At 38.6% G+C, this 14,993-nt stretch overlaps 1 protein-coding gene and 1 long non-coding RNA gene across 2 annotated transcripts; both read right to left on the bottom strand.

Annotated features, from left to right (window-relative positions):
* Nucleotides 1–491: 491 nt before the first annotated feature.
* LOC108436119 lies at nucleotides 492–1,789 on the bottom strand. Its single transcript, XR_001858495.2, has 2 exons — nucleotides 1,667–1,789; nucleotides 492–1,277 (listed from the first exon to the last, which is right to left on the bottom strand). It is a non-coding gene; the product is annotated as an uncharacterized LOC108436119 (long non-coding RNA).
* Nucleotides 1,790–5,702: 3,913 nt separating this feature from the next.
* LOC108436120 lies at nucleotides 5,703–7,854 on the bottom strand. The gene is made up of 6 exons (XM_017712399.1): nucleotides 7,780–7,854; nucleotides 7,308–7,652; nucleotides 6,877–7,215; nucleotides 6,682–6,783; nucleotides 6,552–6,586; nucleotides 5,703–6,447 (listed from the first exon to the last, which is right to left on the bottom strand). Exons 1-6 carry the CDS (start codon nucleotides 7,817–7,819, stop codon nucleotides 6,328–6,330), a joined length of 981 nt encoding a protein of 326 aa, XP_017567888.1. The 5' UTR covers nucleotides 7,820–7,854; the 3' UTR covers nucleotides 5,703–6,327.
* Nucleotides 7,855–14,993: the final 7,139 nt, after the last annotated feature.

The raw sequence follows: 14,993 nt of genomic DNA, 5'->3' as shown, positions 1-14,993 counted from the left end.
TGAAATGGACAGACAGTGCAGGTGCAGCCGGCAGCCGGGATGTGGAAAATGATTTTGATAGCGCATTATGTTGTTGAGATTTAAACATTCACACTGACAGGCAGTCAAGGAAGAAGAGAGATGCTCAAGCGCAGTGTAACACTTCAAATCTCCACTCCAACCCAGGTAGCAGGGGGCTTTGGTGTAGGACATGAATATTCAACTATTTATATATTCGTTCGTTGAGAAGGTATTCAGTGTTTTATTTAGAGATTAGGAATTTCATGGTATTTTTTGATGTAATGTATGGCTATTAATAAAGGTGAACTGCAGAGCACTTTAATGTTTGGGATTCTCTGGAAAAGCATAGATGTCTCAAGGTTGTGAGAAGAAACACCGCATATCCAGCACTAACAGCTAAAAACATAGCCCTCTGCGCTACTCTGAAGAATCTACCACTCCACCTGTATTCAGGCACTGCTAAACAAAAGTCCTTAAATAACTGAACCTAACACAGCCCAACATAAATATTTATTTAAAAAAACGGAACTACTTTATGACATGGTGACGTCAAAAGACAATTTGTCAGCTTCTTCGTACCTCTGGTTAGACCACCGCCGTTAAGTGCCGTTTAACTTGTGCATTCACTGTGCTATTATCCCCTAACCCACTGCTAACAGAGGCTGGCAGGCCTTGTAAACAGAGCGAAGCCGTGCTGTGATCACTGCAGCACTCTTTAAGGAAAACAGCTAACATGGAGATTCAGGTTATGTAACAGATGTCACGGATGTCCTTTCAACACAAGTGTCAAACATGGATTTTCCAAATAACAGTTAATCAATAGTCAAACATAACATTGTGAATCCCATTGGGAAGCTCTTGGAAATTAGCCTGATTGTACCAAATTTACAGCGATTGGATAAAAAGAGGCTACTTATAAAGCAAATTCAAAGGTTTACACATTCCAAACTGTGTAAACTGCTGTTTATAATTTCATGTGATTGATGTGCTAAGCACTGTGTTACCAAACCTGCTGGCCATGGACAGCATTTTTGCAGTGGTTTTGTTGGTTTTGTTCTCAGAGGGTGCAGGGCATGACTTGCCCATACACGTGTGTTCTAGTATGTATAAGTCTTTATGTGAGGTCCAGTCATTGAGGCTTGCACACTGTCTGTGGTGTCTAGGACTGCCCTGATTATTTCAGCATATTTCCATTTTTCCCCACATCCAAATCCTTTTGTGCAATAGCCATCTTCCCATATACTCTGATATATCTCCTGATATATCTCCTGATATATCTGAAAATACAAAGAGCCTGTGTTCAGAAGTGTAATCACAGCAATCATGATAAAATAGAACTTAAATGTTAAATTTAAATTAAATAAACTTAAATTAACTTGAAAAAAAATAATATAAAAAACAAGAACTTAATTTCTGAAATAGTTTATTTTGGGGAAAAAAAAAAAAAAAAAAAAAAAAAATATATATATATATATATATATATATATATATATATAGTTTTACATTATAGTTTCTTTGTACAGTTGCAACTTTATTTAAATATATATATATAATTTATAGACTATATTAATATTCTTGGCTCCAAATTCCTATCAACAGTTTTACTAGTAAAAGTCTATTTATTTCACCAGTAACAGGAAAAAAATTCTATGGCTTAAATTCTTACTTGAGTCTTTTGGGTCCGTATTAACGTGATGATTCTCTTCAATTATTTCCATTTAGAAGATATGTCAGTAGTTTTCTGAGGCAGAAAAAAGCAACAGTTTGTTACCACTTCCCTGCTCTGTGGCGAAAGATTATCAGACTGTTTTTTTTTTAGCTCAGAGGGTGATATGTAGTGAGAGTGTCAAAGAATGCTGACATTGCAATGTTTGGGTGGTTGCATAACAGAGGTAGGCTGGGTTATGTGTCCCCGCCTGCGTTCTAACCTCAAGAACCGACAACCTCATAAGCAAATAGTTGTAAAAAATCTTTGCTCACTGAGGCAGGCCAGTTTTACTTCATTACACTGGCAACCCCCTACATGGCCAGGGCTCGCCAGTGGGTTCAAAGTTTTATTCTATGCTTCTAAAACCTGAAGTAGCTCAAACAATTTGCATTGTCCCTGTAGTTGGTGAATAATAAGCCTGGAATTTTGAGGAGTTTAAGAGTGTTCAAGAAAAACAAATATGAACAGTATAATACAAATACACTTTAAATGCATGCTCACATTTTCAGTGGTTTCTCTTAAAAATAGAATCCATACACAGTTCAATGTGAACAAGGTCTTGCCCCATTAAATAAGCGATGGGAAGAAGACCTGCATTTTTAAGGGAAATTAATAAATGTTTTTTAATAAGAGTTTATAATGAGAGACAGAAAGAATCCTGTTAGTTCAGGATGAGACGTGCTGAGAGAAATCACTAAATGACGTGCTCCTCAAATGCACACATTGCTGTATCATCTGTGTTTTCTAGATGTACCCTCTGTTGGAGTGTGGGCCTGTATTCAAGGTGAGGCTGTAGTTTGTAGCAGGCCAGTAATGTCACTTTGAGTCATAAACACATCTAAAAAGATTAACTTAATAATTAAAAATCTAAGAATGAAACCTTTTAAAATGATAAACAATATAAATATTAACAGAGACGTGTAAATGAAGGGTTAGAGTGGCAGGCTCATTAAACATGATCAGTTTGAGACAGCAAAGCCAGTTTCTCAAGGTGCTTCTACACCTGCCGTTTGATGTCGATGTATCGATATAACCATTTCTTCTGTTCAGTTTGTTTTGACATGGACATTCCTGCCATATTTAAACAAAAAACACAGGTCTTGGTCTGCTTCCAATCATACCTTGGTTCAGTTCACTGCTGGTAGACCTCGCTTTCCTCCTCTTCTAGCAGGACATCAGTGTTATCGCCTGTATAATCTGCCTGCTTTAACGTCTGACTCTTTACAGACTCTCATTTGATCTGATATCATTTCTGCATCATGGACTGCTGTTAAAACTAACAGATGAACCGTAAAATAAGAGCCAAGTTCTTGCATTATATTTTGACTCAGTGACTTGGATCTGGGAGCATATTTTTGGCTGAGCATTAGCACCCTGAGTGATTAAACTCAAACTGATAAACCAGTGACAAAGAAGCACTGATTCATGAAGTAAAGGTACAGGTTTATTATTGTTTATTGGAACCATGGTAATCTAAAAGCACAGCGAGTGGTGTTTGGTTAGGCTGTTTTAAATTTGCAAAAACCCTTAAAACTAATAAGAACACACAAAGACTCTTTCGGGAAAGTCAGTGGAGTATTTCCAGTGAAAACCGTATGGCCTGCAGCTCCAAACTGCAGTCCACATCGACCTCATACTTTTCTACTGGTCAAACAAAGATTAGGGTTGGGCAGTATAACGATAATAAAGTATACATCAGTATTTAAAAATTATGGTGGTACTTTAAAATTATTATGGCAAATTTCTGTTCTAAATAGCTAAACACATCCCATCCATTGGTGTTTTAGAGGGTCTCACCGTTTGGTGGAGTGGAAGCTCAATAGGTGGCACTGATAGACAGGACAAAATCAGAGCTTAAAAAAACCTCCAAAAAAACTAAGCATGTCAGCTGCCCCCCGGATGAAGCGACACCACAGAACACGTTTGATTCTTGGCTTTCACTCTGACACCAGTGACTCGACTTTGTGCTCAGGTATCTTCTAAACGAGTGTCATCTTAGCATCAGTTAGTTGGAACGAAGCCTGTGCTGGTATGTGGCACAGTTGGCCTAATAACTATAGCATTGTTAGTTTAGCCAAAAAGCTGCTATCCAGAACGTCACAGGTTTTGTCTTTCTGCCACCGCAGTACCTTTCTCTTAATTTCACTCACTCATTTGTTTCAGCAGAGCTCCATTTGGTCAGAATCAAACATGTAGTATGTGGCACTGTTTTGGTCTGCAGCTTACTTGCCAATGATAAGTTAGTTGATCAAGCTACGAATCTAAACACCATGGAACAGATTCAGTTTTTCCTTTTTATCCCTTCAGTGCCAGGTGCTCGATTTCACTCTCTCTCAGATACAAATCATTGTCTAAACATATTTCTGTGCCAGAATTCAAAACGTTTTGTTCTGAGCAGCGCTGTTATTATGCTAGTTAAACTAATACTAACCAGCTTTAATTATTGCTTGAAAATCACACTGTTTTCACCTATTTGGTGATTATGTAAGCATACTGAACCTTTTTGATGATTTAAAATTTTCAAACAATTCAGAATGAGATGGCACGACACATGATGCTTTTACATCACCTGTGTCACTCACACAGTAATACTGTGTACTACTAATTGTGAAACTGAAGATGAGAGGCTAGAAAACTATATCAAAAGGCCTCAGATTCCATTGTGTGCGTTCGTTTGTCTCATTCAAAATTTTAACAGAAAAGTAGGAATGTAGCAATGTAGGAAAGGCCACCTACAACAACGACAAGGTTAGAAAAACTCCCCACAACATCAACGGCTCTGTGGTTTCCACTGTGGAGTCACCTAGTTTTCTTGGGCACCACCATATCCAGAGAACTGAAATGGGAGAGGAACACTATCCATAGCCAAGCCATAGCCAAGAGAGCACAGCAGAGAAAGTTCTTCCTGAGACAGCTGAAGCTGAATCTGCTGTAGAGTCTGATGATTCAGTTCTACACAGGAATCCTCACATCATCCATAACCATCTGGTATGGTCAAATGTCAATATATAATCAGGACAGCGGAGAGGATCCTCGGATGTAGTCTTCCAACACTTTAGGACATCTAAAACAGCAGCATACTAGCAAAATAACAGGACATTTCCTTTTCCAGCCTCTTCCCTCTACTAGAAGTTCCAGGGCCATCAAAACTAGCACAACCAGACATGCTTAAAGATTTACCCCCAGAGGTGTATTGTTCATTGGCCACAGTGGAAACCTCGCATTTTAAACTTGTACTAAACCAAGCAAACCTCCTTACTGTATTACAGTACCTCCTCTGTAACATATTTGCACAGCTGTACAGATGAAAATTTCTGCAAATATTCATACCATTCTATAATATCCTGTATATAATAGGTTTTATAGTATCTTCATATGTAGATATATGCACCCATCTCTTTATCTCATCTCCATGGCTCTTTATTATTCTTTACTGTCATTATTCTTTATTCCTTATACATTAATGAGAATTTTAGTAAATCGTAAAAGCAAATATTTATTCCTCAGTACTAACTCATTTGTTGACATCAATAAAATGTGAGAAATTCTCACAGTTCTGTGTTCATTAATGCAGAAGAGTAAATGGTAGCATTGAAAGGCTTTAGTCACACTTAATAATGACTAATACTGCCAGGAATCATTGCTACATTCCTAAATGCACAAGTCAAATAAATTGCTTTACCTGTGTTTCCACTTGATCAAGTTTAAAAAAAAAATGTAACTTCAGCTGAAAAGCCCCGCCTGTCACGTCAATTTTAACGAGGTAACCAATCAAAAGAGGAACCGGAGAGCAAATATTGGCTGTGCAGTAGATGAGATTTACTCACATTTGTGATTACAAATGATCAGTATTTATTCACTCGCATATTTACAATCCGGGAGATTATCATCACAGAAGTTTGCTTAGAAGCTTGAAAAACTGACTCCTCTCCATTGTAGCTTGCTGAGTAACTGTAATGTAGAAATAAGATGATGTGTCTCTGTGCTGGTTGTGGTGTTCAGGGCTCTTGCTAATGTTGCTAATGTTTACATGGGCTGAGGAGGAAGAATTAAACCTGGTGGAAAGCATGAGTGCAAAATCTGTTAAAACCTGGCGACCCTCCATTGCTGCCCTTAAATGGTGAAATGCGGTCATGCTTCTATTTACAGCCGGATGTGATGACACAGGGACTGAGAGAACGGTCAATTATATGCAGTTACTTATTTAGTTTTTCCTTTGTTTATTTGTTTTTATATGGAAAGTGTACATGGAGAGAATTTGACACACACACATACACACACACACACACACACACACTACATCTTCCCTTTGTGTTTCTTCAAAATACTACCTGAAACATACCTTGACCTTTGGAAAAAAAAGAGTAAATGTTCTGTAAATTGGGGAAAAGGTATCATTTGATGAGAATACTATGCTAGTATAATGGTGACTTTTAACTCCTGATTTAAAAGTGGTACAGTGTTTAAATAGAAAATAATATAAATTATCATTATTGCTAAAAGAACATGAATGAATTCTATTGGAAACACAGAACTTTCTCTGAAGCCACTGTTGAACATGAATTGTGTCTAGCATGATCTCAATCAATCAAACAGGTAAATGTTCAGTTTCACTTTAACTATTGTACTTTGACCTGTGAGTAAATGTCTTGACATTCCTTGACTCTAGATGTTCTGAATGGACGAGGTTTCATAGCAAAATTCAGAGCTGCATAATTCAAGGCATCTGTGTTTGCAACCTGTCGGAGAACATTCCACAACAACGTATATTAATTTCATAAGCTGCAAATTAGTGTACAAATGCTATGACTACACAGCAATAAGAAATAAAAGTACATTTTACCTGATTTGTGTGATTTGGATGGTCATTGAAAGAACCTGAAGAGGGTAAAGTTTGGTTACTTGTTATAATTGTTCACATTTATCAAGATTTATCAAACAAAAGCTCTATTACATCAACACTGGTGACCTACCTTTCCATTGGTTCTTAAGGAGCAGAACAGCCAGAATGACAGTCACAATAACAGTTATCACGTTGGACGTTGCCAAGGCAATAACAGTCTGACTGTTATCTCCTAAAATGAGGAATATAGTGTATTAATGATCCACCTCCATTTCATACACTGGGCGTCCTTAACTGAAAGAAAGCTTTGTATACAAAGTCTTACCTTTTATACAGAGATTAGTTCCACTCCCAAACAGCATCTGTCCACATGCAGCCACAGCACAGTAGTAAGTTCCAGCATCAGAGAGGCTGAGGTTTCTCTTGGGGAGTTTGTAGACGCAGCTCTGTGTAGGAGAATCAGTCTCAGAGCTCCTCGTACACCGACTGTCTGTGTCTCCACGAGTGTAAATGATTCCTGGATGAGGTTCTCCTGATCCGTGTCTGAACCAGTACACACTGTGATCTCCTGAACAACTCAGAGGAGCCACTGAACACTGGAGTGTAACCGACTCTCCACTTTTCACGTCTACTTCAGTCAGATTTCGCTTCTCAGACTTTTCATCTTTTAAAAAACAAAATGAAAAAGAGAAATGATACAAAAACTCAGACTAGCATGCAACTGTAAAAATGAAGTTAGAAGAACAGAACCGTTACCTGGAAAAAGCAGAAGGGTCCCAGATCCAAACTCTGTAACGCTTTGCTTTATTTTCACACAGAAATATGTTCCTGCGTCCTCTTCCACAGTCTTAATGATGCTGAGTTCAAACTGTTCTTCACCTGCAGTCAGTCTGAAGCGCTGTTTAAATGGTTCAGCAACTCTGACATTCGCATTATTGTCAGATGTTCTCACAATAAGCTCAGGCAGCTTTCCAGAACTCTGCTTATACCAGGCTAAAAAGGGCTCTTTGCCTTTGATAAAGTCTGGGTGACATTTTATTGTAACATTTTCACCACATTTCACTGTTTGCACTTGAAGCTCATCAGTCTCAGAGGTTTTCACTGAAACAAAATAGATGCATAAATAAGCAAATAAAGAAATCTAAAAAAGCTAAAATGACAGCCTAAACAACTGTATTATTTGCGTCATAACAAAAAATAAATTGTATATATTAAATGAATGACCTACCTGTAACAAAAAGACAGAAAGTTGCAAAGACTGTGATCATTGTTCCTGTCGTGAGAGAGTGACGGTGACGTCTTTTCACTGGTCTGTGAAAACAGAAACCTTGTGTCTGATGTGACGGGTCATTCTGAAGTTGTGAACTTTTGTGATTGGTTGAATTTTTGTGAAGGAAATGGGGAAGGTTAGTTCTATAGGCACCTTAATTGTATTGCTTTGTTAAGGCCCTTGATATAGAGACTTCCAGTAGATGGCAGTTTAACAAACAAATATGAATGGTGAGGAAGAAGGATGTGGAGAAGTGAAGGCTCACAGTGAACATTACTTCCTGTACTTAGGGCGTTAATATTTGATGTGCTTGTATGTTCAGTGACAGAAGTAAGTTTATGGCAAGTGCTTTATTCAGAATGAGGGTTAAAATGGATGGAAATAACCTCAGTACTTAAAGTGGGAAACTAGTTTTAGATATACTGAGGGGTAGATACAAGGAGCCTCATTTTCATATGATGATGTGTCAAATTCAGAGTGAAATTATGTGTGTGCACAAAAAGCAGAACATGGCGTGAGGAGATGATGATTCCACAACTGAGGATGAAGAACATTGTGAGTGGTGGACTCAGGGAAAAGGTCTCCAATTCCATTATGTGTGTTCTTCCGCCTCACCCTATACCTTTTAGGTGTGGAGTGAATACGAATTACATAGTTGTATAGTTGTATTTTGGAGACTGGATGACTCTGTGATACAACCAACTCTTGCAAATGTCCAAAACATATTATTGCAGAATAGGTTACAATCAGAATCAGCGTTTAACTGACAGATATGTTTGCACTTACAAGGAATTTACTTCAAGTTGGACGGTATCTTGATTACTCAGTAACACAGTAGTCATTCAACTCCACTACAGGGTACTGCTGTAGTAAAGAGTACTAGAGGCAAGTCTGGCTCAAGACCAAGACCTGGACACATTTGGTTTGAGTCAAGATTAAGACTTTGTAGCAGTTGAGTTTGAATCAAGACTGAGACCAGGTTTATTTATAATATAAAAAAGGAAGAAAAGAGAAAAAAAATGTGGTTCTTAAATTTATTAACAACAATATAATACTATTGCAATATTTTGTGAAATATAACATTAAATAATATATAGACTAAAATATTATTATTTATCACCCACAGAAGCTTTTATTACATTCCACTTTATTACCCATTCTAAATCCATAGGACACAATATGGAGTTGGTCCCCACTTTGAAGATACAAGTTCCACTCTTCTGAGAATCTTTCTATGAAATTTTGAGGTGTGTCTGTAGGAATTTTTGTGAGGTCAGACACAGATGTGGGATGAGAGGGCCTGGCTCAGTCTTGTCTCTAGTTCATCGCGAAGGTGTTTGATGGGATTGAGGTCAGGGCTCTGTGCAGGCTTCCACACCAAATTGACCCATCCATGCCTGTATGGACCATGCTTTCATCAGACTGCCAGATAGAGAAGCATGATTCATTATTCCACAGAACACGTTTCTGCTGCTCCAGAGTCCAGTTTCAGTTTCAGTCCAGGCCTTTTATGACCCCTATGACAGTGCCATGTTTAAAGTCACGGAGTTCATCAGTACGACCCATCCTACTGCCTACTTGTCTATCAAGACTGCAAGACTATGTGTTTAATTTTATCCACCTGTTAGCAATGGGTGTGGATAAAACACCTGAACTCAATAATTAGGAGGTGTGTCCCAACACTTTTGTCTATGTAGTGTATGTTATACTTTTTTCAAATTTACCATGTCTCATGTTTCTTGTGCTCTTTGGAGTACCATGTGCTTTACTCCTCGGTGAAGAAGTCATATTCTATGCTAAATTATCACTGCATGTCAGTAGATAAGTGTTTAATGCAGATACACTATCACTGCAGCATTGCTGTGTATTTCTATACTGTAAAAAATGAGAGGTCAGTTCAACTTAAAATGATTTAGTAACTGATTACATGGCTTTTCTTGTGTTGAGTCAACTTGAGGACACCAGTAGTTCACACAACTCAAAGGTCTTAGTTGAGTCAAAAATGTTCCTAGCTACTGTTTCTAGATTTGCATCTCGGTTATATAAACTAAACTGAATGTGTTTTTTTCCCTCTTCACTCAGTTTCCCCTTTAGCTGGTGTTCCTTCTATCACACAGTCCCATCTGGCATTTTCTCCGCTTGGGTTCCCAGATAAAGGACCGCTGTAGTATTGCTGAGATTCAAACTCACAACCTACTGATGTTGGGATGAATTATTACACAGCTGCACCACATGAGATGAAATCACACTTCAAAGCCAAAACAAGAAATCTTTTCTCCAGTGTGTTAAACATTTGTAGACACAAAATCGGAGTTGCTTCATGTGTTCCTGAGTGGTGCAGTGGACTGAGCCGTCTACCCAACAGGAGGTTGTGAGTTTGATCCCTGGCTTTGACATTGAATGTTATGTGACATTATCTTCATGCAATGTTAAATATGAAGCCTGTCTGAGCAGGAGTGGCTGTTCAGTGGGCTGGAACAGTTAATGGGTGGGACAGAGCAAAACAGCATGTAGAACTGCCCGTTCTCTTTGACCATGTTTACTGTGGTAAAAAAGCTTTAATGGCTGCAGCAGTGCAGCTTTTTTCACTGTAGCTGAAGGTTTTATGCAGGTCAGAGGGCCAACAATACACAGATAGACTGCCTGAGTTTGAAACATCAAAAAATATTAAGTGAGACTAAACTTAAATACAAGGTATTCATCAAATTTGTGGGTTTCTTATGATGTAGGACATCCAAAAATGTTTCAGACCTACCTTGAGGCCTCAGAATTATAGATTAATCTAGTAAATGAGGTACAAGCAGGCCTGCACACTTTACTGTAATCATTAGTGGTATCATATATAGAATGACCAAAAAACCTAGCAGAGAATATCCATTACAATTTGAAACTATGAAATGCATTCAAGCACAGTATGCTGGAAGGCACAGCATTGCCAGTTGGAGCAAGAAGATATTTGACATTTGGTCTTGATAGCTGAACTCCAAGATGTGCATTCTGGGCCTGTATGTTTTGAAAAGCAATAGATGCTAAATGGACCTAGAGAATGCAACTCTCGGTTTCAGAGGCAGCCATGAGGTGAAGATGAAGCCACTGGGTGCCCAGTGCATAGTGGAACATGCTGTATTAAAGCTACTTGGAGGGTCTCCAGGGGAGGAGAGTGCTCTCAGGTTCACAAGCTGAGGTATGAGAAGTTCCACTGCAGCTGGGAAGAGGATGTGGGGCAGTTTGTATGTTGCTCTGACCAGTGCGCAGTTAAAAAAGGCTGCTGCAGCAGTCACGCCACTTCAGTCTATCTGCTCCAGTAATCTGATAGAGTGAATGCTATGGAGTTGACTTTCAGCTGTCCACCAGCACCAGTCGGTCCCCCATCCAAGCATGCACTAGAAGAGGAGTGGCGCCCCCAGTTTGATTCAAAGACTTTGTAATCCTCTGGGATGAGGACATGTGGTAAGGGGTGGATAGTGTAGCGTGTTCAAGGAATGTTGTGCATGTTAATTCTGGGTTATTGTTCCCCAGTTATTTTCTGGATTTATTCTGACAAAGAATCATATTGAGAAGGTGGGGCTAGCCTGTCTTCACTGTGTTGATGCAACCCAACAGGATGAACTAGTCAGTGGGAGGTCGGAAGCACTAGAGAGTGTAGAGCTAGCTGGTAGCCTAAGTCCTTGCTTATTGTGCAATTTTGCTGCGACCAACTTACAGGCTTTAGCAAAGCACAACTGCATGTGCATAAGCTGTGTCTTCTTCCTTAGGGGTAAATGCCACAGTCTGTATGAAGGCATATGCTCTGTATTGATTTTGTTTTTTAAACTTGTCCAAAATAAAGCAGGTGTGCCTGTGCAAGGAAGCCACCACACTGAGCTGGACACTGGCCCTTCAGGAGCCCTGGTCTGTACTCTCTCACTGTATGTTCACTGGATTGTTATTGAAGATACATCCTGCTTCTTACCTGTCTATACATTTACCTCAACTTCTGATGAACTATTAATGCAGTTATGTTTTTCAATAAACATTGAAAATGACGGAAAAAGTCAAGTCAAGAGGCTTTTATTGTCATTCCACAATGACCAGTACAAGTACACAGTGGAGTGAAATTATATTCCTCCAGGAACTTCACGGTGCAACAAGGAACAAAAAGTACAAGGTGTGAACGTGCAAACAAAAAATGTAACTAGAAACAATGAATACGATAAATTAAACAGACGTTAGACACAGTAAACAGACAGGACAGTGCAGCACCGACGCAGCACTCATTCTGGACATGAGGCATGAAACATGTCATGTAAAGGCAAACAGAGTTGACGACAATGTCATGTGTTCACTGAGAGAAGGAGGGAAAGCAATACCAGTTCAGAAGTCTTTATTTTTAGTGTGAAGCTTTTACACTTTACCCATATTTTGTCAGAACCATCTACCGAATAAGTGCATAGAAGCTTTGTAGGTCCAAAGTGGATTAAATGATGGTTTTGTCAAAGTGCAGGAGGCTTATGTTAAAGCACAAGACATTTCAAATGGAAACACAAATCTTCAGTTACAAGAGATCAGCAACACATAAAATGGATGTATATTTTGCTTTATATTTCCAACATCTGTCTTCAGCATTTCTACTTACATTTTTGAACAATGTGGACCACAATAAGAATAATAATCATTCCAGCAAGAAGTCCAGTTCTTACAATGGAGAGCCAGAACAAAATGCTCATCTGTTGCAAACATTCACCTGCATGGAAAAATACAGTTATTTCCCAGCACATGTCAACTAAATGATATAGACTAAGGAAGCGTAACGGAATAAAGCAGAATAAGGCTAATCTCATAATAACTGGTACTGGCCATGAGATTACATTTAATTACCTTAAATCCCTTTACTGAAGTGAAGCTTTGTACTAAATGTCCTACCTTTTACATTAAGTTTAGTTCCACTCCCAAACAGCATCTGTCCACATGCAGCCACAGCACAGTAGTAAGTTCCAGCATCAGAGAGGCTGAGGTTTCTCTTGGGGAGTTTGTAGACGCAGCTCTGTGTAGGAGAATCAGTCTCAGAGCTCCTCGTACACGGACTGTCTGTGTCTCCATGAGTGTAAATGATTCCTGGATGAGATTCTCCTGATCCGTGTCTGATCCAGTACACACTGTGTTCTCCTGAACAGCTCAGAGGAGCCACTGAACACTGGAGTGTAACCGACTCTCCACTTTTCACATCTACTTCAGTCAGATTTTGCTTCTCAGACTTTTCATCTTGAAAAATCATTTGTAAAAGTAAAGAGAAGCAATGCAAAAAGCTTTGAGAAGTACAAACATGAAGGAAATAAACATGTGCAACATATCGGTTAGTATTGCTTAAAATCATTTATCAGATCAGAACTGGTACCTGGGAAAAGCAGAAGGATCCCAGATCCAAACTTTGTAACATACTCCTTTACTTTCACACAGAAATATGTCCCTGTATCTTCTTCCACAGTGTTCATAATCTTGAGATCAAACGTTTCTTCAGTTGCCGTCAATCTGAAGCGCTCTACAAATGGTAGAGCATATCTGACATCTACGTTATGCTTAGCTGCTCTTGCAATAAACTGAGGCAGCTTTCCAAAACTCTGCTTATACCAGGCTAAATAGTGCTTGTGGTCTTTGACAAAGCTTTGCTCACATTTTATTGTAACATTTTCTCCATATTTCACTGCTTGCACTTGAAGATCATCAAAGTCAGATGTTTTCACTGAAAGAAAAACATTTTTATGACTAAAATAAACCACCTCAATATAAATTGTTCAAAATGAATCATAATTTAAATTAAATAAATAACTTACCAGATGCAAAAAGGCAAACAATGGCAAAGACCCTGATCATTGCTCCTGTTGTCAAAGGAAGATGGTAATGTTTAATGAGCTGGTCAGCTGCCTGTAGCTGTTAACCTCGTGTCTCATGTGACTGGACATTCTGAAGTTGTGAACTTCAACTGCAATTGGTTGTTTTTTTTGTTTTTTTTAAAGGAAATGGAAATTGGTCTGTTCCATTTGCAGGACCCCACATGTATGCACCACACCTTTGTTACTTGGTGAAGGTACGTGAGAGAGTTTTCCAGTAGATGGCGTTCTAAGATGCAATTTTTCTTGTTTTTAAAGTTTTTTTAAATATTACATGTGGAGGAGTGAAGATTTATAGTGAACAGGTTGCTATTCATAGAGTGACACTGGCTGCAACTTTATAAATATAAGCTGTACCTGTAGCTGGACAAGTAGATGAAAAATCTCTGATATATTTAGTAGTTTAGTGCTGGTCAGTTTAAAACTGTAATATACAGTACTGAATATGTATGTGCTAGTGCAGTGTTCAAATTGAGTATGAATGTTGACTAAAACAACCTCACTATTTAAAGAAAAAGACCCATTAAGGTTTGGAGAGCAGGAGCCCCATTTAGAAAACTTACTGTGGATTTCCAGAATAAAAGTATGAAAATAAAGCAGGAGAAATATACATTTAAACATATATAAACTTGTGTATATGCCTATGTCTGCGATTTTCCCCTTCGTAAATCACAGTCTTCTTGAAATTGTACAAAAGTTATTGAGCCTCATGTCCCATCATATGACCTCCCACTATTATCAATGCAGCAATCTTTGTAAATTACTTCATGAATACATATGTTTGGCGGAGTATTCCATGTATTACTGAGTGGGATTGTGGCAACCATGGTAGAGTAGAGGGTAAAAAAGAAGTATTGCTGCATGGAAAATCAATCATATCATTGTTATTGCTAGATGTGTTTGTGTTTGTCATCTAACCGCAAATAGGAAAAGCTGTTCAGGCAATCCTGAGACTGAAATACACTATATTGCCAAAAGTATTCGCTCACTCATCCAGATCGCTGAATTCAGGTGTTCCAATCACTTCCATTGACACAGGTTTATAAAACCAAGCACTTAGGCATGCAGACTGCTTCTACAAACCTTTGTGAAAGAATGGGTCACTCTCCGGAGCTCAGTGAATTCCAGCATGGTACCGTGAGTCCAGTTGTGAAAACTTCCTCATTACTAAATATTCATCAATCAACTGTCAGTGTTATTATAACAAAGTGGAAATGATTGAGAACGACAGCAACTCGGCCATGAAGTGGTAGGCCATGTAAAATGACAGAGCAGGGTCAGCGGATGCTGTGACGCATAGTGTGA

The sequence above is a fragment of the Pygocentrus nattereri genome, chromosome 2 (genome assembly GCF_015220715.1).
Source record: "Pygocentrus nattereri isolate fPygNat1 chromosome 2, fPygNat1.pri, whole genome shotgun sequence".
Taxonomy (NCBI): Eukaryota; Metazoa; Chordata; class Actinopteri; order Characiformes; family Serrasalmidae; genus Pygocentrus; species Pygocentrus nattereri.
The sequence above is the reverse complement of the archived record's forward strand: the minus strand, read 5'-3'. Positions and strand labels throughout refer to the sequence as shown.